At 42.4% G+C, this 23,537-nt stretch overlaps 1 protein-coding gene across 2 annotated transcripts in view; it reads right to left on the reverse strand.

Moving 5' to 3' along the window:
• The window catches only part of POU6F2 (POU class 6 homeobox 2), a 450,607-nt gene that overhangs the window by 114,882 nt on the left and 312,188 nt on the right, over positions 1 to 23,537 (reverse strand). For both annotated transcript variants that reach the window (XM_068549950.1, XM_068549952.1), the window contains one exon: positions 4,042 to 4,349. In XM_068549950.1, the coding sequence (XP_068406051.1) occupies positions 4,042 to 4,349 (308 nt within the window). The remainder of the gene's footprint in view (positions 1 to 4,041; positions 4,350 to 23,537) is intronic.

Consider the following 23,537-nt stretch of genomic DNA (forward strand, 5'->3'; position numbering starts at 1 on the left):
CACACATTTAACAGATGAGGAAAATGAAGTCCAAAGAACTTGTTCCATTTGTGAGTTAGTTGGAAGCAGGGTCAGAATTAGAACAAGCTCCCTCTTCCCATGGCACCATGACTAGGTTCCAACTGTGTCCAGCTCATTTCTGGATCACTCGTGAAGGAAAATAGTAGGCCTTCCACACAATGTCTGGAACTTCCTTAGTACAAGTTGAAAACTCCCAAGGAACAGTCTCAAGAAAAGCCATCTCAGAGGTCATAGGAAGGAGGTATTTCACCATTCTTAGGCTTATGGGGTCTTTATCCAGATCAATATCATATATTGAAATTAAAGCTGTGTATTGTTTTTTCTACCCAGGAATGATTAGACCGTATCTTTCCCCTCAAGAAGTTGCTTCCACAGGGAGATCAGCTCAGAGCTTTGTGACCACCTAGAGGGGTGGGATAGGGAGGGTGGGAGGGAGGGAGACGCAAGAGGGAAGAGATATGGGGATATATGTATATGTATAACTGATTCACTTTGTTATAAAGCAGAAACTAACACACCATTGTAAAGCAATTGTACTCCAATAAAGATGTTAAAAAAAAAAGAAGTTGCTTCCACTTATGTTCCTGATCTGCTTCTACCCGACACACTCTATGTTCCTGGTTTTAGATTCTGATGCAGCCTGTGGCAGGTGGGTTGTGCAAAAATAAGGAATATGCATTGATATCCATCCTGGAACCTCATGGTTAAATTCAACTCACAGACGCATTTTGTTTGTCCCACACACTGTTTTCAAATTTTCATTTTGGGTTTTATACTCAAGTCTGCTTTACTTATTTATATGGACTGCCTGGCCCCTGAAGACGTTTGCACTTATAATCCCTGTTTAGAACCTCTCATCCCTCCTGAGAATGAAGTTGTGGGTGAGTGGACCTTGATTCTCCGTGAAGAGTTTAAAGACAGGCTTCCAGGGGCCAGCTTCTGGTATCCATGCTGGACCACCAGCCCTCCCATAACCCTGAGCAATCAAAATTAGTTCTCTGAAGTGATAATACTTTAGACTCATATCTGTCTTGAAACAACAACCTGGTTTTGTAAATGCAATCCATTTCATGGACTTGAGTAAAAGAGTGAAACAAATTATACTGCAGTATTAGACAAAAACCTGACCAGAAGTATTTGGAGAATTTTAGTCTAGAGTGTTACTACCTGCCAGCACTATTAATTTTTTTTTTTTTTTCATCTTGAGGAATAACCTCACCAAATATACCTATACAAGTTACTTTCATTTATTATTTTTTCTGAAGATATGACAGCATCTGTACAGTTTTAGAAATGATTACTATCCTTCAAAGTTTTGTGCTTATTTTTTAAACAAAAAACCTTCTGAATTATTGGCTTTCTCCGACAATCTAGGTTGCATGTTCTAAACTAACATGTCTCAGACAGATTTTGAATAACGTAAAAAGACAAAGCCCACATGAAAATAAAGAACTGTAAAATAGAATTTAAGCTGTCATACATGAATTCAGTTGATCATTAGTCTCTTAAAAACCTTCAAACGCAAACACTTTATTCTAGTTCATAAAGATCGTTACCTTTGAGAGTTAAATATCTTTCAGTTCCTTTTAAATAGTTTTCTTTTTCAAAAGTTCAAACATTCCATGTTCCACAAATTCAAAAACCCTTCAGCTAGTGTAGAGAAAAACTGATATTTCAAAACCATGGCATTCTCAATTTCCTTTACACCTGCCTATCGTGAAAGCAAAAAAAAAAAAAAAAAAAATCCTTTTATGCCTACTGATGGAGACTTATTCAAAATTAGTTCTGTATCTACTCAGTAATATTTTTTAAAGTTTCACCACATCACCCATTCAGTGGTCATTCATTAGACCCTCAAAAGAAGTTAGAGTATTATCTCATCAATCTACTTAGTAAGTTTGTAAGTTAAAACTCCAACAGTGAAAAATTAGAATATTCTCTCAGGGTTATAAAGAAATAAATGTGATTCTGAGCCTTCTTTTGTTGCAAAAACAAAAAAACGAAACAGCTCCCGGAGTTCCATGGGAAACTATTAGGAGAACTTTGGGAAATTGTCCTCGTAGAATTTGTTTTTCATGAGGCTGTGCGGTCATCTCATCTAATGTCCTGTCGACAGCTATTCAAATGGGTAGTCTACACTTGCCTTTTACTGGCCGATAGAGATTTGTAAGATGTCGACTGTGTTCTGAGAAGGCTGATGTCCACAGAACTCAAAGCTTTCACTCCACTCTACAGAATACTGGACTAAGTAGGCCAACGACTGTGTTCTGAGAAGGCTGATGTCCACAGAACTCAAAGCTTTCACTCCACTCTACAGAATACTGGACTAAGTAGGCCAACTAGTCCAGGCAGGACTAAGTAATCTCATCCCTCAGAGCAGGACACGTGTTTTCTCTGGTAATTTCACGTATTTTGATGGCTCGTGTAGAGGAAGTGTTTAATCTCATGGTGTTGAGATAGATCTAATTTAACTGCTCTTAAAAAAGCGTTACACCCATTCTTGGGAATAACCAGAGTTGAATTCCAAATGCTGAAAACATTAGGATTGCTCTCATCATGCATCTGGTAAATCTGATTAGACCTACTCTCCCCATAGAGGTCAAGTGTACAAGCAAGAGTTTTTTAGCCTGTGTTCATTTCAGTCTTATGTCAAAGGTATTGTGTTGTCTCATACTTGTAAGATTTTAAAAAATACACCTTCAAGCCCAACTCGAGAAAATGCTCAAACTGCAAGTAGCCATGACCCAAGTGCCAAGGAAAACAATTACTCATCTCACCCTAATGTTTCCATTTCCAAGAAAATTTGGGCCACCACTGAGAAGCCAAACACATAGAAACAAAGTTACAGGACAACAAATTAAATCGGTTCTAAAACACTACCTCTCCAATCCACTGGCCTTTCTGTCTGCGGGCCAATTTATCTTGACTCTGCATACTTTGCTGTTCCGGACCAAAGGATAACATCACTCTTGTCCTCAGGTGGGGCAGGGCTGGACTGACTGCAATGTGAGCGCCCACCATCAGGAGGGAGGTGAGTTGCCCTGTGAAATGAGTGCATAGGCTTTCCACTCTGTGGGAATGTGTCACTGCACTACAAATGGACTAAACCATCTGAAATCTTCCTGGAAGAAAACATCATTACGTTTTTTAAGTCCAAAACTGAGCTATTAATGTCTGGATCTGATCTGTTGACATCAGAGTTATTATCTTTTAAAGCTAATTTATTTTAAAGGCATCTAAGTTAAAAATGAGTTTCTGAAAGTTAAAATTATATATTCCTGAATGCTCCTGTTCATTGCTCCTCGATGACAGTAGATTAAAGATGAGCTTTCATGATTAGCCTGAAATTCTATTTTGGATGCCCTCAGCTTCACAGCAATAAAGTAAATGTACGGAAGCTTTATTATTTTATAAAGATGCATATTTGTGGAGGGTCTCGGCATGAATTTAGAGTACCTGTTAATCCATGGAGTAATGGTTGGAATCTGGGACATAAGACCGGGGCTAAATTTCTTTATCTTCCTAACCCCAGAGAGTCTTTGGAAAAATAGACACAAAAGAGCACCAAGTACTTAAGGTAAGACACTGCTGTATTCATAATCTAGAGAAATAACCACCATGCCTCATGGACAGGAGATGCAGTTCTCCACGGGGCTACAAAACTCTGCTAGTAATAATTTTAATTGGATGCTATCTTTGCTGCCTTCAGAAAGTATCATAAAGTGGAGTTATTACAGGCTACGAGCGCACTTACTGTGCTGGCCTCTCACAGGAGGAAACAGATAACATTTATCCTTCGGAGGGCAACGTCAATGGGCTTCTATTTGTTTCGTTTACATGCATCCCCAGTTGCCCGCTATCTGCTCCCTCTTCCCTCCTTCTAAGAGATCAATTTGAATTAGACGCTGCGGAAGTGGATGCTAAGTTTGGCCTGCCCTCTGCCTCCGGGGAGGGCGCCACCCGGCGGCCCGGTCCCCTGGGCCCTGGGCGGGGCGGGGCGGGGCGGGGCGGGTAGCGTACCTGCAGAGGATTGGGTGGCGAGAGCGGCGACGGGAGGCCGTGTCCCGGAGACTGGCTGGCTTTCTGGGGGGAGCTGGAGCTCTGCTGAGTTGGAGACGGTTGGTTCCGGTTCTGGGGGTGAGGGTGGGCGGGAGGAGCCGGCGGCGGCTGGGAGGCGGGCGGCGGCGGCGGCGGCGGCTGGGACTGCGGGGGCACCTGCGGGTGCTGGCTGCCCGGCGGGGCGGGCGGCGGCGGCGGCGGCGGCGGCGGCTGCTGGAGCTGCTGCAGCTGCTGGAGCTGCTGCAGTTGGGAGTTGAGGGATGAGGTAGCTGCGAGGAGACAGAGGGAACGTGGAGCTGAAACAAACACGTGGAGCTGAAACGTACCCGACCAAACCGCGTGCTGTGCCTTTGACAGCCGGCACCCCGCGAGCCGAGACGCCTCCCCCTTAGAAAAAGTTTACCCTCATGCCCTGAAACTCCGTGGTATTTCAGAGGGTTGCGGGGCACTGCGAGAACAAGAGTCACTTCTCGGGGAAATTTTAAAATTTAGGGAGGACCGGAGTGTAACCCATCAGGCATTACTTCCAAAGGGACTGAGCAAACCAAGGGGGTGTACTAGGAACAGCGGTAATTTTTCAGTACTTTCTCCCTCTCTTCCTTTCCACACTGCTTGGGAAATACACTTAGACTTTCAAGATCTGATTGCGATTTTTAAAGTTCAACCCATTTAATTCTTTTGGCAAATGCTCAAATGGAGTTAAGAACAGAAAGCTCAAGTGTTCGTAATCTCCTTTTCATCATCGATGCCACTAATGGTGTCATTTCTACCCGCTGCTTCAGACCTCCGCCAATTTGCTTAGACATTGAGTTTCAAGTTTCTACCATTTTTTTTTTTTTTAATTTAAAGACAGTACATGCTTCTTAGTTTTGCAGAATCAAAAGCTTGAGTCTGAACTTTTTGCCCGCTCATCAGAGAGACACAGCCCCACAGCGGAAGGGTTACAGTCAGCGACTGTGCACTGCGGTGACCGGTCACCCAGGCACCTCAAGGACAAACCAGGAACCGAGAGGATGAAGTCATCTTTCCAGATTTCCTTGGTCTGTGAAAAGTAAGCGTTGGTGGGAAAAGTTGTCTTAACACCGAGCTCACTATATTTGTTCCCATGTGCCCATCTAGCCCTGAACAATTTCTGCAGCAGGAAAACAGTTCGGCCAAAGAATGATCTAGAGAAAAGTACTGCTACAAGTTCACTTTTTTCTTTGCCTGAATATCAGCCTAAAAGCTTTCTAATAAGCCTACAAATAAATATAAGGATCAATGTTGCACCCATAGGCCTTGGCTGCAATGCTATCCTGTTCCTCCCCTACTTAGAATTAGTCAAGGTTCCCAAAAGTAGTAACTCCTGTTTGCAACATTAAACTAGTCCCCATTAAAAAAAAATGCTCCTTAAAAAAAAAAAAATCTAGTGGTTCTGTAAAGTGACATATCATACACCTGACTTCATACAACAAAGATGTTCTTAAAAAATATGTGTATATTGAACCTATGTTGAGCACATCTGAAGAAGTTTCTCTGTAAGGAAATCAACCAGGGACTATTTTTGTAAAATTAAGACTCATTTTGTGAAATGAAAACACCAGCTAGGCACTAGTGCTGTGTCTGGTAGTACGTAGGATTTAACAGGGAGACACAGTCCTGACTTCAAGGAGTTTATAGTACATTTGCGCATATAAGGTTAACTCGTAAGAAGTAATCAGGTTTGGGGTGCCTGTTACAGTCCTGCTAATTAACTGAGATGCTTGACACATCTCAGTTAATTGCCTAAATGGTCAACAGTGTGGAAACTGACCAAAAGGTCCAGGAAAATGAGGAGAGGGGTTCCTCTGTGGGCTAGAGAGGCCAAGGCAGTGTTCATGAGGACCGAGAGGGCTCAAGAGAGTGAATTCTATACCCAGAAGGAAGGAAGAGAGGATATTCCAGGCTGGAGAGACACCCAGATGACAGTATGGCTTAGGTGATGTTTCTGAAGGACAGTGTGGAGAATGGACTGCCTGGAACAGAAACGTTGGGCCGTTTTGATGATTTTAGACCTTAGGGAGGTGGGAGCCCGTCTTTGAAAGTGGTGGGAAGATGGATCACTCTCAATTCACCACTGGTATAAGTCAGATTTAAAATATATAATCGGGTTTGTTTAAAGCAAGGCATAAGCTGTATTGATGAAATGATAGCTTGACCTTTCCCAGGGGCACCAAATACCAATTCTGTGCTCTCAGGTCCAAGTAGAGCTTCCTTGTTGGACCAGTGGGGATGGCAAGTCCTCACTGGGTCAGTGAGTTACTCTAGGTCTGTTCAAACACTCAGCCCAGTGTGTGTCCTGCCTTTCATTTAAATCCAGAGTGCTCTGGGACTCTACAGGTGGAGACGGCTTGTGAGAGAGAGGGCTGGAAAATACCCAGTCAATGGGGACTCTGAACTTTCTGCTCAATTTTGCTGCGAATCTAAAACTGCTTTAAGAAATAAAGTCTATATTAAAAAAAAAAAATACCCGTTAGCATCCCATTTATTGGAACTTTAAGAGAATGATCTGGCTTTGCCATTTTCCCCTCTCTCTGCTCCTATTGTACAAAATCACATTTTATTGAACAGCTGGGAAGCCAGCTCAATTCTGACCCCCCAGGATCTTCTGCAATCTGGAGGGAGGGTCCTGGGGGAGTGGGGCTTGAGCTCTCCTTTTGGTGGAGTGATAGACTTTGGGAACCTGATTGCATCTGGCCTCCTGCCTGATTCAAATCAAGCCTGTCCTGATTCCTTTCAGGTGGGGGGCACATATGTCAGTGCTTATTTTCATGGTTGACTTAAATACCATACTGTTTCATTTTGGTTAGAAAAGCATTTATCTAAATCAGCATTTGAAAACAGGAAAGACTGGGGAATACCGGCAGATAGACATTGGCAGACGGGTAGGTGCAGCAGACCCTAACCTACTAATGAGATGTGGTCCCAAATATGTCTTCGTTTCTTGATGTTGGTGAGTTCACATTGCTCGGCTGTGTCTTTCCCATAACCTGCATCTTGCCTGGAAAGGCATTAATTAACCTAAACTAAACCTCTTTGAGTTACATGAACTAATCTGACATTTGCAAGCAAGAAACGATGGACAACAAAATATGTTCACGTATGTACTGGAAGCAAAGAAAAGCATGAGGGGGCTGTACAAGAATGCCACTCTGGTCTAAAAAGTGCCAAAGGCACCTACACAATAATATGAAAACAAAAGCAAAAAAATGCTAAAATATGGAGCCTCTAAATCGCTCATTGTATAAAGCATACTGAGATATAGATAGAAGTTAGGAAGGTTCAAGGACATATTTGAACTGCAGAGGATGTTTGCAGATAAAATGATGATTGTTGGGGGTAAAGCTTTGACCCTATTTCATAGAAGATTTAAGACTTTACTTTCTTCCCTGGTATTTATGTCCTTTTATGATTATTTCCTCTATGTCTGGTTACTATACACTCCATGGGCCAATGTTTAATATAAAATTTAACTACATTAACAGTAGGTATGAAAGAACTAAAAGAGAGGCACAGAAGTTTTCATTAGGATGTTTGAAATTTTAAAAACTTACAATTTTGAAAAAGAAACACAAAACAATTTTCTATCGAACTTGGAATTTCCTAGAGTGGATTGGAACTTCCCAAATAAATAATTTAATATCACAAAGGAGAAGTCAAGAAGCTTGCATTTCTCCATTTGTTCAGTTTCTATATATCACCTAATTTAGGAAAAACATTTTCTTCTTTGGGATCTTTGTTAAAGGTGTTCTCAGGAAACCAGGCACATAAATAAAGCTCCACCACAGAGGTATCAGAACTATATGGGATGGGCTTTACATACAATTACTTCCAAGGCACAGAAACGGAAAGTAAACTCATCCTCTCTACCTGCCCATGAAGGGCAAGGCCGTGAATGATGCTGGAGAAATACAAACGTGTCTTGTACTGTGCAAGGTACTGAAACACCGTGGGATTCACAGAAAGCCGAACAGGACTCAAACGCTAAAGAAAGTGTGATTCTTAGCAACATGCTCACTCACCTTTGTTAACACAAAGTACAACATCAGACTATTATAATCAGTGTAGTCAAGGGCTCAGTGTCAGCATTTTCTGGGACTTTCCAGGTTCGGGGATCTGTGGGCATGGTTGGCAAACTGGAGGCTTGGGTTTGAGAGTCTGCTGGGAAGGATTACAAGCTCTGGGCCCGGCTGGGACCTGAGTTGCCTTATAGCAATACATTTACAGAGGGGAGAGGACCCGTGCTAAGGAGGAGGGAAGCGGGAGGGGTTTATCACTGCAAGTGAACCAGGAATCCTGCAAAGAGCGTGATGGTAATGGCTTTTCAAGCCCATCCTTAGCCCAGTCCCCTGGTGCAAGCCTGGTCCTACGGAGGGAAAGAGCACCAAGCAAAAACACAAAGGGCAACCTTGAACTCCTTGCTAAGGGCAAGAAGCAGATGCCAAAGACCACATACTGGATAGTTGCATTTATATGGAAGGTACAGAATAGGCGAATCCACAGAGACAGAAAGCAGATTAGTGGTTGCCAGGGGCTGGGGGTGGGGGGGACTGGGGGGTAACTGCCTGTGGGTATGGGGTTCCTGGGCGGGGGTGATGAAAAAGTTCTAGAACTAGATAGTGGTGAGTGTTGGACAACATTGTGAATGTACTTAATGCCACTGAATTGTATGCTTTAAGATGGTTAAAGTGGCAAATTTTATGCTATGTGTATTTTACTATGATAATAGTAATAATAACAATATTGTTAATAGCTAATAGCTGTTTCTCCATGTTCGCACACTGGAGACCAAGCCGCACTGCCTTGGGACCCCACGAGGGAAGGGAATAATCCTTCTCCACTCTGCACGGCTGTGTAGTCCCCAGGGCTAGGGCTGTGCCTGGCAGAGCAAAGGGAGAGACATGGGCAGGGCTGCAGGATGCCGGGCGGCACCGGGAGGAAAATGCCGTGTCCGCTGGAGGGGGAGAGGCACAGGTCTGGCAGTGGGAGCAGTGGACTGCTATCATCGTGGACCACGGATTCAGTCCTAGGCGCACACGAGACACCCCTCTAGAAATGCTGCCGAAGCTAGACTCTGAGCAGGCGAAGAACAGTGATGGCAATTTGGGTTCAAAATGAGACAGTGCTTCACAGTTTGGAAAGCACTGTCACTGAAAATGGATAAATTAGCTTTTTTTTTTGGCCACACCATGTGGCATGTGGGATCTTAGTTCTCCGACCAGGGATCGAACCCGTGCCCCCTGCATTGGAAATACGGAGTCTTAACCACTGCACCACCAGGGAAGTCCCCGGATGAATTAACTTTGCAGGACAACCATATGGATAGATGATATCACTGCCATGTTGTACATATAGAACTCGGGCTCAGAAAGGTTAAGTGACCTGCCTGAGTTCACACAGCTAATGAGCGCTATGGCCGACTCAGTCTCAGGTCTGCCACTTCCCAAAGCCTCTTAACGTAACAGAATCAGGGGCAAGCTGTTTCCCCCTGAGGGTTGGAACGAAGATAACTACTCCCTCGTAGAGGGATGCCCTCCATGGCCCTGCTCTTGAGAAGAGGTGGCACAGGTCCCAGCTTACAGAGGCTGCTTTGAAGGTGTCTGCTCAGTGATGAATCGTTCAGCTCTTGGGAAAGTGTGTACAGTTGTACCCCCGTCCTGCTGCAGGCAAAATGTTTTTTAAAGCCTGCTGATATGAAATATAAATGTGCATTGTGAGGATAAAGATGCTAATCTGAGTGTGAGCCATGAGTTATTTTAAGACCAGGGACATGGGGTTGAGGGAGAGGGGGTGAGAAGTATGAGTGGATGGGAGGTGGAGAAGGGCCACAGCACACTTCCTTCGTGTCACAAGTTTGCCTCTGTGGTGAGAGAATGTTTCCTCTACACTTAGACCCTGGGTGGCCCCAACACTGTGTGCAGCTTGGTGGCATTTTAAGGAAAGTAACCAAGTAGGGTATCAGGTTACATTGTCCATGGAACTCTGTGATGTGTTGTCTCTAGAGTATAGTCAGGTGGCAGCTAAGAGTTCTCCAAATGGCTTTGTCCCTTAACTGGGGACAGTGACTCCCAGATCAGCCCGTCTTACAAATCAGTGAACTCATGGGCCACCGAAAAGGAAATCCCGTGCTCCCTGATGTATGCAGCCTTTGCCTCCCTAACTCTGTATTTACTGTTCACTTTTCTTGCCCACTGAAATCCCTAGAAGAAAAAAATGGAATCTAGAACAACTCAACTAGAAGAATTTGAGTCGGTAAAACTGGACATCTTCCCTCCTTCCACGCCCCCCACCCTATAAAGGTAGCTGAAGCAAGGATGCGGGTCAGGAACTCTTCCTGGTACCCTCATTAACAGCATCCCTAGCATGCACCGGCAGACAGAAGTTTTTGTAAAGTACATGGAAACGGCATTTTGGGGACTTGGGATTTTGAAAAAGTACAGAAGGTGAAGACTTTCTGGAAAATTTGCCTTTATTTTGGCAGCAATGCCCCAAACAAGCAAAATCAGTTCTGCCTCAAAGATTATGATGTGTAACCATCTCACATGCAGTCAGTGTTCTCAGCTCCAGAAATATTGCGAATACATATCTTTAATCTGTCATTTGCTTTGTTTGCATTTAAGGCAGAGATCTAAATATCTCTTGAGATGTCAGGGGAAAACAAAGAGCGAAATTCTTCCAATGAACATATTCCCACAAATTTCCATGTATTGCCTGAGCCACACAAGCTTCTTTCTTCGGTCAGGTGTTTTCCCCAACTCTATCTCAAATTATGGACCCGAATCACCTGGGGAACTTGTTAGACAAGTGGATTCCAGAGGGTAGGACAAAGTCTACATTCTAAAGCACCAACCCCCCCCCACCCCCCCCGCAACGGGGATCAGGAGCTATTGGCCTTGGGGCTCCTAGCAGCCCATCCAGGAGGGGAAGGCTCTTCCCTTGTCCTTCAACCTGAGCAGTTTGTTTATCCATCTCCATAATTTTGAGGATATTTCTTTTCAAAAAATGAATCTGTTCTTCCATTGGCAAAAAATATCAAAACAAAAATCACTGGTTGGAAAGAAGAGAAAACAGACATCTGGGAATCTTCCAGCATTCTTTAACACCTTCTTTGAGATAGAAGAGCAATTTGCCACCCATTACTGCCTTTGTTGACATTTAGGGGAGCACTCTTGTTTGAGTATCATAAGTCCGAGACATACTGTTTGCTTTTAGATGCCCCGTTAAATAGGGAAGATGGAAAAAGTGGAGGACAAGTGCCCACTGTAAAACAAAGGGGTGAAATGGTGGCATGGGCCATCCCAAGGGGAGCTGCACCCACCCAGCAATGTATCAGGGAGGCTGAGGACTCGAGGTGGCAAGTTCCCCTGAATTCCCACAGGGGTTTGCCGAGGCCTTCCTCTGGAACAGCTGACCTCCCAACATCTCTGCCTGCAGAATGGGCCCCAGCTAGGCCTAAACTCTCAGGAAAATAATGGGAAGGCTCTCCTCTAAAGAAACTGAAAAAACTGGGGAAGAATTAAGATTTCCAATGTGGATGTGGCACCCCAAAGTACACCCTTCTCTTCTCAGTCACCCTGAAGAAACCAGTCAGTTCACAGTCTCACCCCAATACACAGAGCTCTTCATCGCTCTTCCGAGTCTTGAGAAGTCCCTCCAGGTTCCTACTGAGTGCCAACCAAGGTGAAAGGAAAAACACCCCCCATGATACTGATACCTCCCCCATGGAATTGCAGAACACCAAAGATAAAGATTTTTTAAAATCCTAAGTAAGATTTCAGAGAGACAAATAAAAGGCCACATAGAAAGAGACATAACGCAAATAGGCACCATACTTCTCATCAGCAAAACAATAAAAAGCTAAAATCAGTGGAGCAATGCCTTCTACGTTCTGAAAGAAAATGATCTCCGGCCAAGAATTTTATTGCTGGCTAAACTGTTAACAGTGAGAGTGGAAGAAGGCCCATTTTGGAACTTACAAGGACTTAGCTTATCTTTACTTACCTTTTTCTTAGGAAGTTGAATAGATACTTCAGCAAAATAAGGGGGTGAACCAAGAAAGAGGAAGATTTAGGATGCAGAAAGCAGTGTGCATCCCCCACAAGAATAGTACAAGGGGGCCCCACTATGACAGCTGTCTGGAAGTTCTAAAGAGTACCCAGTCCAGACTGCAGCATAAAGGAAGGGCTCTAGTGAAATATGTCCAGAAAAAAAGGGGGATTCCATGGAAGTGATAAAATATTTGTGCTTTTGGAAGAATCTGAGAGTATGAAGAAAAAAAAAAAAGAAAGGAAACTATAAACTTCAAGGAAAACAAAAGCTGCCTGGTAAAGCCACAATCTAGAAATGAAGCATCGGTTGCAAACTAGAACAAGAAGTCATTGAGCTCCAAGAAGAAAAACTGAATGGATTTAATGCTATAGAAAAAGTAAGAAGCTGAAAGATGGTAACTACTTTCTACAGAAGGTATACCATTCTTTTCATCATCATCATCATCATCATCATCATCATCATCATCATCATCATAAAAGGGATGGGCAATAAGACACTTCAGGCAAAACCAACAAACAACAGAAGAAGAAATGCATAGTTTTATAAGAAACAAGAGACGAGACAAACAACATGACTCAATTGTGCAATAAAATGTGGCATAATTTTGAGCACTTGGTAGAGTATGAAAGGATAGTCTATTTCAGTATTTTCTTTGAGTGGCACAAAAATCCAGACTGAGAAGGACATCTGATCAGAGCACATGTTTTGGCTCTGCAGGAAATAATTAGGTAGCCACATTAAAGTTAAGAATGTTTACTAGACTTCAAGTTTTTGAAACAACCTGTAAACAAAGTAGGAAGGATTTAATGAGAACACAAATGCTATCATCCTTGACAAGGTAGAAGTGAGAGGTTGGTGGGAGGGAGGAGGGGAAGTGAGGACCAGAGCACTGAGTGGGGAATCAAGAGACACCTCTATAGTTGACAGAACAAATGGGGGTTTAAATATGCTATTTAAAGTTACAAAGTTAACAAAAAATAGCTCTATACTTCTATTAGGAGGAGGGAGGAGGAGAAAGTGGGAGATGTTATAAGTGAGCTAAACCCAAATTCACCATAGCAGACATGAACAGATGGTACATAAAGCTAATAAATCGAGTCAGAGGTAAATGGAAAGTATTTAGAAGTGTGGAGGTAAACCTATAAGGCTGAAACCAGAAATGGTTCAATGTGATTGCCTTGGGGGAGTAATCCTGAGGGTGGAGAGGAGTCTAGCTGAGATATTGTGACATTCAGGTCCATCCCAGGACACTATTTGGACTGAGTTTCTTGAGTTCCTTACACTGAGGTCTAGACCTTAAATGGGACTGAATTCACCTTGGGCTTTGTTGATGACACCAATTGAGGCATGAAACTTCTTTTGAAAAATCCACAATAGACATTTGTTCCTGATGGTCGGAGACATGTTCTCAGAGACCATTTCATAGGATGCTAGTCCCCACATAGGTCCCATGAAAGAAAACTGTTCCATGGTCAAATGATTTATGAGACATGACATGCTGTATCCTACTTTTGGAAATCCATAATGAGCATCAGAATATTCATGACTTCGAATTTCAGCATTAAGAAACCTGATTAACATTTCTTCATCTAACACTGACCAAACTCATGTGACCTTGAAACCCCATCATCTTGCTTTACTTTGACCCAAATTTATGCATGTGTGTGGAACTAATATTGAGAGGAATCCACTTAGGAGTAACCTGAAGGTGTCTCTATCTGATGTAGTCATACATGACCATTTTATAGATGAAGAAGTGTTTTACATATATATACATGTATATATATGTATATGTACACACACAATGTACATATATACGATGTATATATACATACACACAGTGTATATATAATGTACACATATATATACCATGTACATATGTACAATGCATATATATGGATGATGTCCATATATGCAATGTATGTGTACACACAATGTACATATATACAATGTGTATATATATGAATAAGTACATATATACAATGTATATATCCATACAATATACATAAATTCAATGTACATATATGCACAATGCACATATATAAATGTATATATCCATACACATATAATTTATATATATATATACACACACATACAATATATATATGTGTTATATATCAGGGTCTCTGGAGGAAGTAATGAGCTCTCTTCAATATAAAATAAGCCTAATGAAATTCTTAAGTTTACCCTTAATAAGGCTGCATGGATTAATCTAGAACCCAGCTTATCCAGTGTGGTGAAATTGGTTAATTCATGCCAAAGAGAAACTTCTGGTGAGCATAAGAAACATCTTTGGATGATTAAAAATGTAAATAGGTGTTGAGAGGGTACATGCATATGAATTTCTTAAAAAATGCAAATTCCCTGAAGGCCAAGTGTTTCAGATAGTCTAGTAGGAGAGGAGAAAGAAATACAAAAAATGTTCTTGAAAGATTCAAAGATGGGAAACCAGAGCTGGAACGTTCTATGACTAACTAGGACAACCTGGGGCCTAGCAGAACTCTCCCCAAGCACTGGAAAAGCATCAGTGTCAGGGATTTTTAGCTCTGAGGAACCTGGCGTGGATATTCTCTCCTCAAATAGCATATAGCATGAGCCAAGAAAATGCAGCTCCATCGATACTAAACTTTTAAAAATAAGATCTTCCTTCAGAAAAAAAGATTTAAATAACCCCCTCCTGCCTATTGCCATCAGATTTTCAAGTCTTCTTCAGGTGGTAATACCATATCAAATTAGAACTTGTAGGTTTGAGTGTGCATTTTAACTAAATTCCAGAATTCTAGATTCTGTTCCTTGATTTTGCTTGATTAATTTTTCCATCACCTGCAGGGAATCATAGACTGTATATGGAAATATTCACTCTTGATTTGAAATCCTTTTGCTCAACGGATGAGGCCAAATTTATTCATCAGAGAATCCTAACCCTCCAATAAGGACTGGTTTCCTTTTCTAAACGGAGTTTAGCAAAGGCTTGGTGAAGGATCTGGCTGCAACGTGAGATTCTCCTTGGGTATCAGTTCTCACTGCTCTGCTAATTCTCCAGTTCAGGATAATTAAGGGGTTTTTATTCGTTTGTTTGTTTTTAGAAGTCTGAGATTAAGAGTACGTCACTGACTATGCCACCCTTCCTTCTTAATAACCATATTCGTTTAACGACAGAAAATGCATTTGGGTGAAATAGAAAGCAGCTTAAAGAAGCGCTCATGTAACATTCAATCCCATTATTTTTCCTCCTTAAATGTGAAAAACAATTACTTACATCTTTGATAACCTCTTCTCAGAAGGCCAATCCACCTTTTCACTGGAGGTTGAAAGGTTTAAACTTATAGCTAACATTTATTGAGCATGGTTTTCCCGGGGATATTTAAAAATTTTTAGGCTAGAAGTGAAGCCATACTCACTAAAAATGAAGCCATGATATGGGGGAAAGGGAGACACGTGCTCATTTTATATTCCTATGCTAATAAAATAATAACGTAATCTTTCAAATGATAACACTGGCTTTATAAACATTCAAATTATAGCCACACTGGCTTTCAGAGCATTGGTGTTTGCCTTTCCCTTCAAATGGGCATTTGCAGGAGAAAATGCTACAGGCAGTTCAATGGATACCGCTCCTGGTTTAAACTCAGCACGATGTTCACTCAAATTTCTTTTAGGCTATAGACACATGGGCCAGCGCTTATTTTCATGGTTGATTTAATCCATCCCCTCTGCCAGTGTGGGGATTATTCCCTACAGTTATTCTCCAGTGATCTGTCAGTTCAGATTAAAAAAAGTTAAGTGACAAAGATGCGGTGGCTGATTCCTTTAGAAGGCTGGGCTGTACAGCATGTTTCCTTTTAAGGATCTGACTATGTTCTCTTCTTTTTAATTTCCCCCCAGTCACTACAAATCTTCCTTATCTAGGCTGAACTTTAAACTCCATAAACAGGCAATTCAATTTTGTTCCTATACGACAACTTCTGGGTTGCCAAAAAGCTTTATAGATCTTACCTTATCGGTTCTTGCTTATTTTTTGAGAAGAGGAAATAGCGTGTATCTCCCCTCACTTTACAGATGAAGAAATCTAAACTCAAGACATGATACTAGGACCATACATATCCTAGCTTTTCATGGCCTGCACAATAAATGATAAAACTCTCCTTAAGCTACATTTATTTTTATATTTCGAGACACAGACATCAAAAATATACCCTTGCCAGATTTGTAATTCTATTCTAGATTCATAGAAAAGAAAACTGTAACAGTTGACTTTAGTTGTGTAGCAAAATGTTTACTCTTTAAAAGTTCCTCATATTATGTCATAAATATTATTACTTTTCTCATTCTTATTTTCTCTTTCCATCTCTACAAGTAGAATTCTTTAGTTGGATCATTAATATACTCCACGGGTAATTTGGTTATTTTGTACTGATGTGCAAATTAGTCATTCAATTCACACAGTTTATTTTAGGCTTTCACATGTAAAAAGTTAAACGAGAAAAGGCATGTAAGAGTTTTAGTGAAATAATTAATTACATTAATGATAACCCTACTGGAAGAAAAGAGTCATCAAAAAAAGAATCCTGGGAAACTTCATAAAAAGTGATAGATGCTAGAATATCAGTGGTGTTAGAATGTGACGTGGTCATATCACCTACGTGGGTACAAATGCTTTTGCAAAGGTCTAGTGGATTTTTGCCCATCTGGTTGATCTTGCTATGGGAAGTAAAGTGATATTCTTCTTACTTCATTAATGCCGTTGGACAAAAGAGGCAAACACAAATGTGTCAGTCAGCATAGGGTAGTTTTACTGTGGTAACAAGCAGCCCCCAAGTCTCACTGGCTTAGCCCAACAGAGATTTTTTTTCTTTTCGTGCTATCATAAGTTGGCAGGGGGTCTTAGCTCAGTGTAGTCACTTAGGTACCCAGCTGATGGGGCAGTCACTATCTTGAACGTTGCCTATGATGTGAGAAGGATAGAGAGCTTTTTAGGGTGGGAATTAAATGCTCTGACTCAGAAGTCATCCCATCACTTTCTCTCACAACTCATTGGCCAGCACTAGCTACATGGCACCCCTAAACTATGAGGGAGCCAGGAAGTGCCATACTATCAAGACCTGGAGAGGGGAAGAGTCAGAACAATTCAGTGAATAGCATTAGTGATCTCCACAAAGGCATCACTCTGCCTCCCAGATAGCTTCTGTATATATTACTTTCTTCCCATTTTCATTTTCCTAAGTTTCACCTCATTATGCCTTGTCTGGATCATTGAAAGAGCTTATTAACTGGCCTCTTAAACTCTTACCTTCCCTGCTCCCTCTTTCTCTCATTCATTAATTCAACAAATGTTATCAAATCACGTGTCAAGTGCCCCTCTGCCACCAGAGTCAATTTTCTAAAATTATGATAGCTCCCATTCATCAGAGAATGAAATCATACTGCTCAGCCCGTATTGGAGAATGACTCTGGCTGCAGCCCACCTTTCTAGACTTATTCTAACCCCCTCTGAGAACCCTCACTTCTAGTTCAGAGGTAGAAGCTGGTGGTACATGGACATAAAGACAGGGGTGCCCCATTCCCACACATACAGAAATAGAGCTTTTAAAAAGTTCAAATTGGTTGACAAGATTAAAAAGTCAGAGCGTCTACATAAAATATGCATTGTCCAGTTTTCTTAAAAATAATCTGGAAGGTGTGGCCACTTGACTCTTGTTCCTGTATGGGAAAGAGAGCTGAGTAGCAGCTGCCCTGCCAGGTAGGGCTGGTGCCCACAGTAGCCAGGATGACTTGCTGTCCTCTGCACTCCCATAAGGGGACATTCACGGTGTGCCCTGTATTACAATGAATAATGTGCACCCGATTGCCTCTTTTACCAAATCCCTTCCTACAGAAGGGAACCCGGTTTAGTCAGTTCTTTTTTTTCCCCCTTAATCTTCCTGCCTTCTCTCAGCAACCTGCATATAGTAGATGTTCACTAAATAATTGAGAAATGATAACTGCAGGAACTGTAATTTGATTTGCCACTTGTTAATTTTATCTTATTCTTTTCACCCTAACTGTGTCACATGCTTGCTCTGGCTTGGCTCACAAAAAAAGAGATATAATGACAGAATTCTCGAGGTTACAAAGATCCACTGCTCGGGTTTCTAGGCGACTACATGCAAGTTATGTGACTTCTGAGCGTGATCTTCAATTAACTTTGGAGAATGTTATACATTTGTATAAAAAAATTAAGGCAAACTCCTCTGTTCCTTTTTTTATAGCTGTACAGGCAGAGGCAGCCATTCTGACACAGCTGGAGCCACATCCTAAACTCTAGAGAATAATTTTGTTTATGAACTAGAAAGTTCATAAAGGAAGTGAATTAACATTTCAGGATTCAGGATTTGAAGGTGTGCTATAGAAATTCGACATGAAATACGTGTATATAAAATGTGGTCAAAGAGGAAATGACAGGCTTAGCATGCCCTGAAAGGTTATCTGGAAAAACAGAAAAGAGCTTCAGGTGGGTCTGAGATGGACAGATTAAATCATAATCTTAGAAGAGTGAAAAATGTCATCACAACACAGGCTGACCCAAATTCTACCCAGTCTGGGGAGAAACATCATAGAGCATATGGATTAAGAGGGTTTGAGTTGAAGGTCAGGTTCTTAGTACGACGGGGCTAGCAGGATGTGAAAGTCAGCCAGGCATAACAAGCGTTGCCTTGATAGGGGAGCGGGCAGAATCGCAATACAGATGTGGGGGGCCTCTGGGTCAGTTACTATCTCCTAGTTCCATGGCTGTCCTCTACTCCTTGCTATCAGCAAACGCGTGCTCTGTTCACGGCGGAAACTGGGCAAAAGCATAGGAGGAATGAGCACAAATTCACTAACAGTATTGGTAAAACAACACTTACAGGTCCTTTCTGCTTACAATGAATTAAATCATTAAATACAAATCCTAAACAGGTTATAGAAAGGCTGTTTAAAGAAAGATGGGAATTTGAATTTTATGGCAGCTAAGCATCTCATAAATATGTTACTCTCTCCCTTCATGAATGCTCTCATTGCTGCTTGCCTGGACCAGGGCAGCAGTCTTGTGTTTTCTCTTTCCGTTCATCTATTTTAAAGACCAGCTCCCCCCTCCCCTACCTGCCTTTCCTTCTCCCTCTCCCGTCTTCCTCCTTTCTTCCTCCCCCACTTTCCTCCCTTCCTTCCTCTCTACCCATCTTCCCTCCTTTCTCTAAGAAGTTATTAAGCACCTACCATGTGCCAGGGGTTGTGCAGGAGGTATAAACATGAATTAGACTCTGATTCTGCTTTCCCAAAGTCCATTCATGTTCTATCTGGGAAAACAGACACGCAAATGCCCAATCATGATACAGTGTGATAAGTTAATATTTCTCCTTATTTAATGATTTTCACCATTTCTCTATGTCGCCAAAATAAGTCCTTACCCTTCACGTTAAAACCATTCACACCTCAGCCCCCACTTTTCTGGCATTGGCTCCACCGTTCTCCTACGCGTACCCTGCGTTCCCACCGGACAGCCCGTGTATCATTTCCCACACACGCCTGGCTTTCCTGTGTCCATGCTTTTGCTCATGCTTGTCCTACTTCCTGAAATGGTCTTTCCCCTCATTCCTCTCTGTCATGACCCTATTCTTTTTTCAAAACTCAGCTCATCTTTCTGTGTGGCCTGTTCTGCTCCCACTTAGCACGTAGTAGGTGCAAAGAAATACCTGGTTATGGTACATATGTGTCTCTTTTACACCTGTTAGGCATGCCGTGTTGAGACCATATTGAGATTTGAAGGCTGAGATAAGCTTTTTTTGATCTTGAACCCCCTTGAGAATCTGATAAAGATATCTACCTTTTTCCAAGAGACCTATTTATATTTGTAAATTTAACGTAACTTTTAAGGGGATTTCGCACCCCTCTAAAGCCCATCCATACCTCCCTACAAAGGCTAAGAGCTTCTGCTGGGGGATCAGGCTGCAGATCAGGGTGAAGGGCAACTGGCTTTCTCTGAAATATGGGGCCCTTGATGGTGTCCACTGATGCGGAGAGGTAGGTCCTCAGACAGAGATTTGGAAATTGGAAGGTGGGCCACAGGTGGTTGAGGGAACTCTGGCCCTTTGATGGTTTTCATTCTCTTGAGTAAGGTCTTGACTATTGTTGGCTGTGCTTTGGGCGTCCCGGTTGGGAAGAATCAAAGGCTCTCTCTGACGCATGGAGATTCATTCTGAGTGAGCTCGATTACTCTCTGAGCTTCTACTAAAGTCATGTTTAAATATCTAGTGCCGTCTCATTCCGTTAAGGGGGCTTAAGGTAATCCTATGGTGGCAGGTATCAGACACTGCAGTGCATTGCTGAACCAAGGTGCAGATTTTTAAAGAGGCTGTCTGAGAATTAAGTGGACACCTCTTAACTCTTCACCTAGGTTACAAACGCTTACAATTTTAAATCACATTTTTGGAAAGAGTTATTAGTGTTCTGTGAGCCCCACTCTCTCCAGGGAGTAGGGGCTCTTTCCCCTTCACCTAATGTTGAGAAGGAGGGGTTTCCATGGAGCAACACAGAGGGCTTGTTTATGACCTTGTGTAAGGGGACACAACGGACTTTTGTCAGGTGTTTGCTTGGAAAATGCAAAAGGGGAGAGACAGGCTGGTTAGCTGCACCAGTGCGGAAGCTCATGAGAGATGGCGGACCTGGTGGCTGGTACTTCCGGTGTGAGTGAGGATTTCCTAGGGGCCGGATGAGAGAGCCCTGGCACAGACCATCTTAGATCCTGCCTGACGGAGCCCCGTGGAGGGCTGAACAGATCTCAGCACAGAGACTGTAAAGGCAGTACCTCGCTCGCACCGAAGGATCTATATTAAGAGGCCAGGATTGGGAGGTTTCCAAAAAACCACAAAAATCAACCTCAGAAAAAGTCAACTGTAAGTATCTCCCAGTCCAATGAACATGAAGCCAGCTGGCAGAGTGCCAGCTGGACTGTACCCATTTTTCTCACCTCTGAAGGGGTCAGAAACTGAAGACAGAGGAGAAGGAGCCGAAACTTGAGGTGGGAACGCAGGGAGAGAACATTTTGACTCCATTTCCCAAACGCAGGCTCTCTGCTCACCATTTGGCTGAGACGGAGGATGTGGGAGATGCCGAGGACTGAAACTTCAAATCAAGCTGCAGTTTTGACTACGACCTTCATCTGTACATTGTTTTTAATTGAAGTGAAGTGTGTGTATCACCTAGGAGCGACCACAGAAGCAGTGGGACCTCCTTGAGCTGTCATTTGGGAGCAGGGGAGGAGCCAGCCTGAGTCAATGAATTTAAAGTGACAGTGGGATCAAAATGAAGTCCAACAAAGGCTCACCTGTTCAGTGTTTGGTTACACTGACCTTAGAGGGACAGAGTCTGGATTTGCTTTTTCCTTAGAGTACAGATAGGTTACTTTGCAGCCGATACTTAATAACTACTGGTTTAAGTGCAGGGTATTTTTTTCCTGTGTCTTTTTGCCTTGATGTTGCCCTTGTGAGTCTAAAACCTTTGTTGGGGGAAAGGGTAAGTTTCCCTTTCTTTGGAAATATTCATTCAGCATTCGACACATATTTATGGACTGTATACTGCAGAGGCTGTCAAACTTCAGGGTGCAGAGGGATCACCAAGGATGCTTGTTCAAATGCTGTTTCCAGGGCTCCACATCCAGAGATTTTGATGACATAGATCTCCAGGGGGCTGAGGAACAGGCAACTTTAAAACTTGCTTCTGATGCAGGAGGCAACTGGTCCGTACCTGAGTAGGTCTGGTCTCTTCTGGGTTCTGGTCTCTACTGCCAGCACAGGCACTGTGCTGGGTGCCTATGATGCCACAAACAAGCAGGCATATTTCTTACCCTCAAAAATCTAAAAGTTTGGTGGCATATGCAGATAGATTGCAAATTATTGATGCACATGAGCTCGTATTTCTTTGGAGGTATATACAAACCATGGAACAGCAACAGGATTAGTATAGACAAGAGAGAGAAAACCCACTGTAAGTGGCAAGAAAGAAAGGTGTTTCTACTGGTGTGAGAGTTAGGTTTGACGAGAAATGAAAAATGAAGGGTGAAGTCTTTAAGGGACCACCCACAGTGAAAGTGTGACTTCTAATTTGAGGATTTTTCTGCCAGGATCCTGCCAAATGCATAAGAATCAGAGCTGGCAGGGTCCTTTCTCGAACTCTCGTGAAACCCAACCTCACCCTTGAGAAATAAGGAAAATGAGACCCAGAGACCTTCAATGATTTGCTCAAGGGCACGCAGAGGAAAAGGTAGGATGGCTTATCTGTATATTTTGGATCTATCTTGAACCAGTAACCACTTATACCAAGGGGAGTCTTTTATTGGCTTCGAATTCTAAAGGCAGTTCTCATCTAATAATTTCCTTGTAAATATGTGATTAAATGACCAAAATAATTAGGCCTCCAGAACTTTCTTTTTAAAGAACTATTTTATCTAAGGTAATACAAGCAAGTGAAAAAAATCCCCATGGTAATTTATTATCTCTTTGCTTTCAACCATGAATTATTAAACCTGAAAAATACCATTGGTACGAAAACGGAACTGTGTATGCATCTGTATTTGTTCAGACCACACGTATTCACCGCATGCCTGCTGTGTTCCAGGCGGGGTCGCTCCCAAGCAAATCTGGAATCTTAAAGAAGGAGAACCTCACATTAGAAAGGACTGCAGCTTTCTCTGGGTGTGTGCTGGCTTTTTACAAACCATCACCGCGTACCGGCCATATGGGCCATCAGTTTCTAGTTCTGGCTGATGGGGAGTCACTTTTTCATGCTTCTGAATTAGGGGGGTCTTCCAGGAACTACTGTCCCTCCAATGCATTCAAGGGTGGGTAAAGCATCTTGGTGACATTTACTTCCTTCCAGCCTGAAAGATGGCTTACTGTAGAGGAGAGCGGGAGATTCGAGAAAGAGAAATTCCTGCTCTGGAATAGAGCAGCTTGCTTATCCCGAGAAGGAAACTGAGCTCCTGATCTTTCCCTTGGGAGGATTCCAAAGGCGTCCCACTCAGATTGAGACAATCCCACGTCACCCGGAAGCTTTCATACTCTTGGGCCATGCTTGTGCATGTACCCTCTGGCTTTGCTCCTCGCTTTCCAAGTGAAAGAATTTAAACAGAGAATGGATATTTGAAAAGACTCAAAGCCACCTTAGTAAGTGTTTTCTCTTTGATTATTGGTCGGTTAATAAAATCAGTTTCTACTCTGAAAGTCAATGGCAACAATGTTTCATTTTCCTTTAACCCCAGCAAAGGGGAGCAGTAGGATGGGGGAAACTGCTGACAGTCAGAAATATATACCTGGAAAGTATGTGGATCCAAACGTGGGAAGGTGACTCAGAAAGTGAAAGTCTTTCAGATGACACCT

Source organism: Eschrichtius robustus, chromosome 8 (genome assembly GCF_028021215.1).
Source record: "Eschrichtius robustus isolate mEscRob2 chromosome 8, mEscRob2.pri, whole genome shotgun sequence".
NCBI classification, from domain to species: Eukaryota; Metazoa; Chordata; class Mammalia; order Artiodactyla; family Eschrichtiidae; genus Eschrichtius; species Eschrichtius robustus.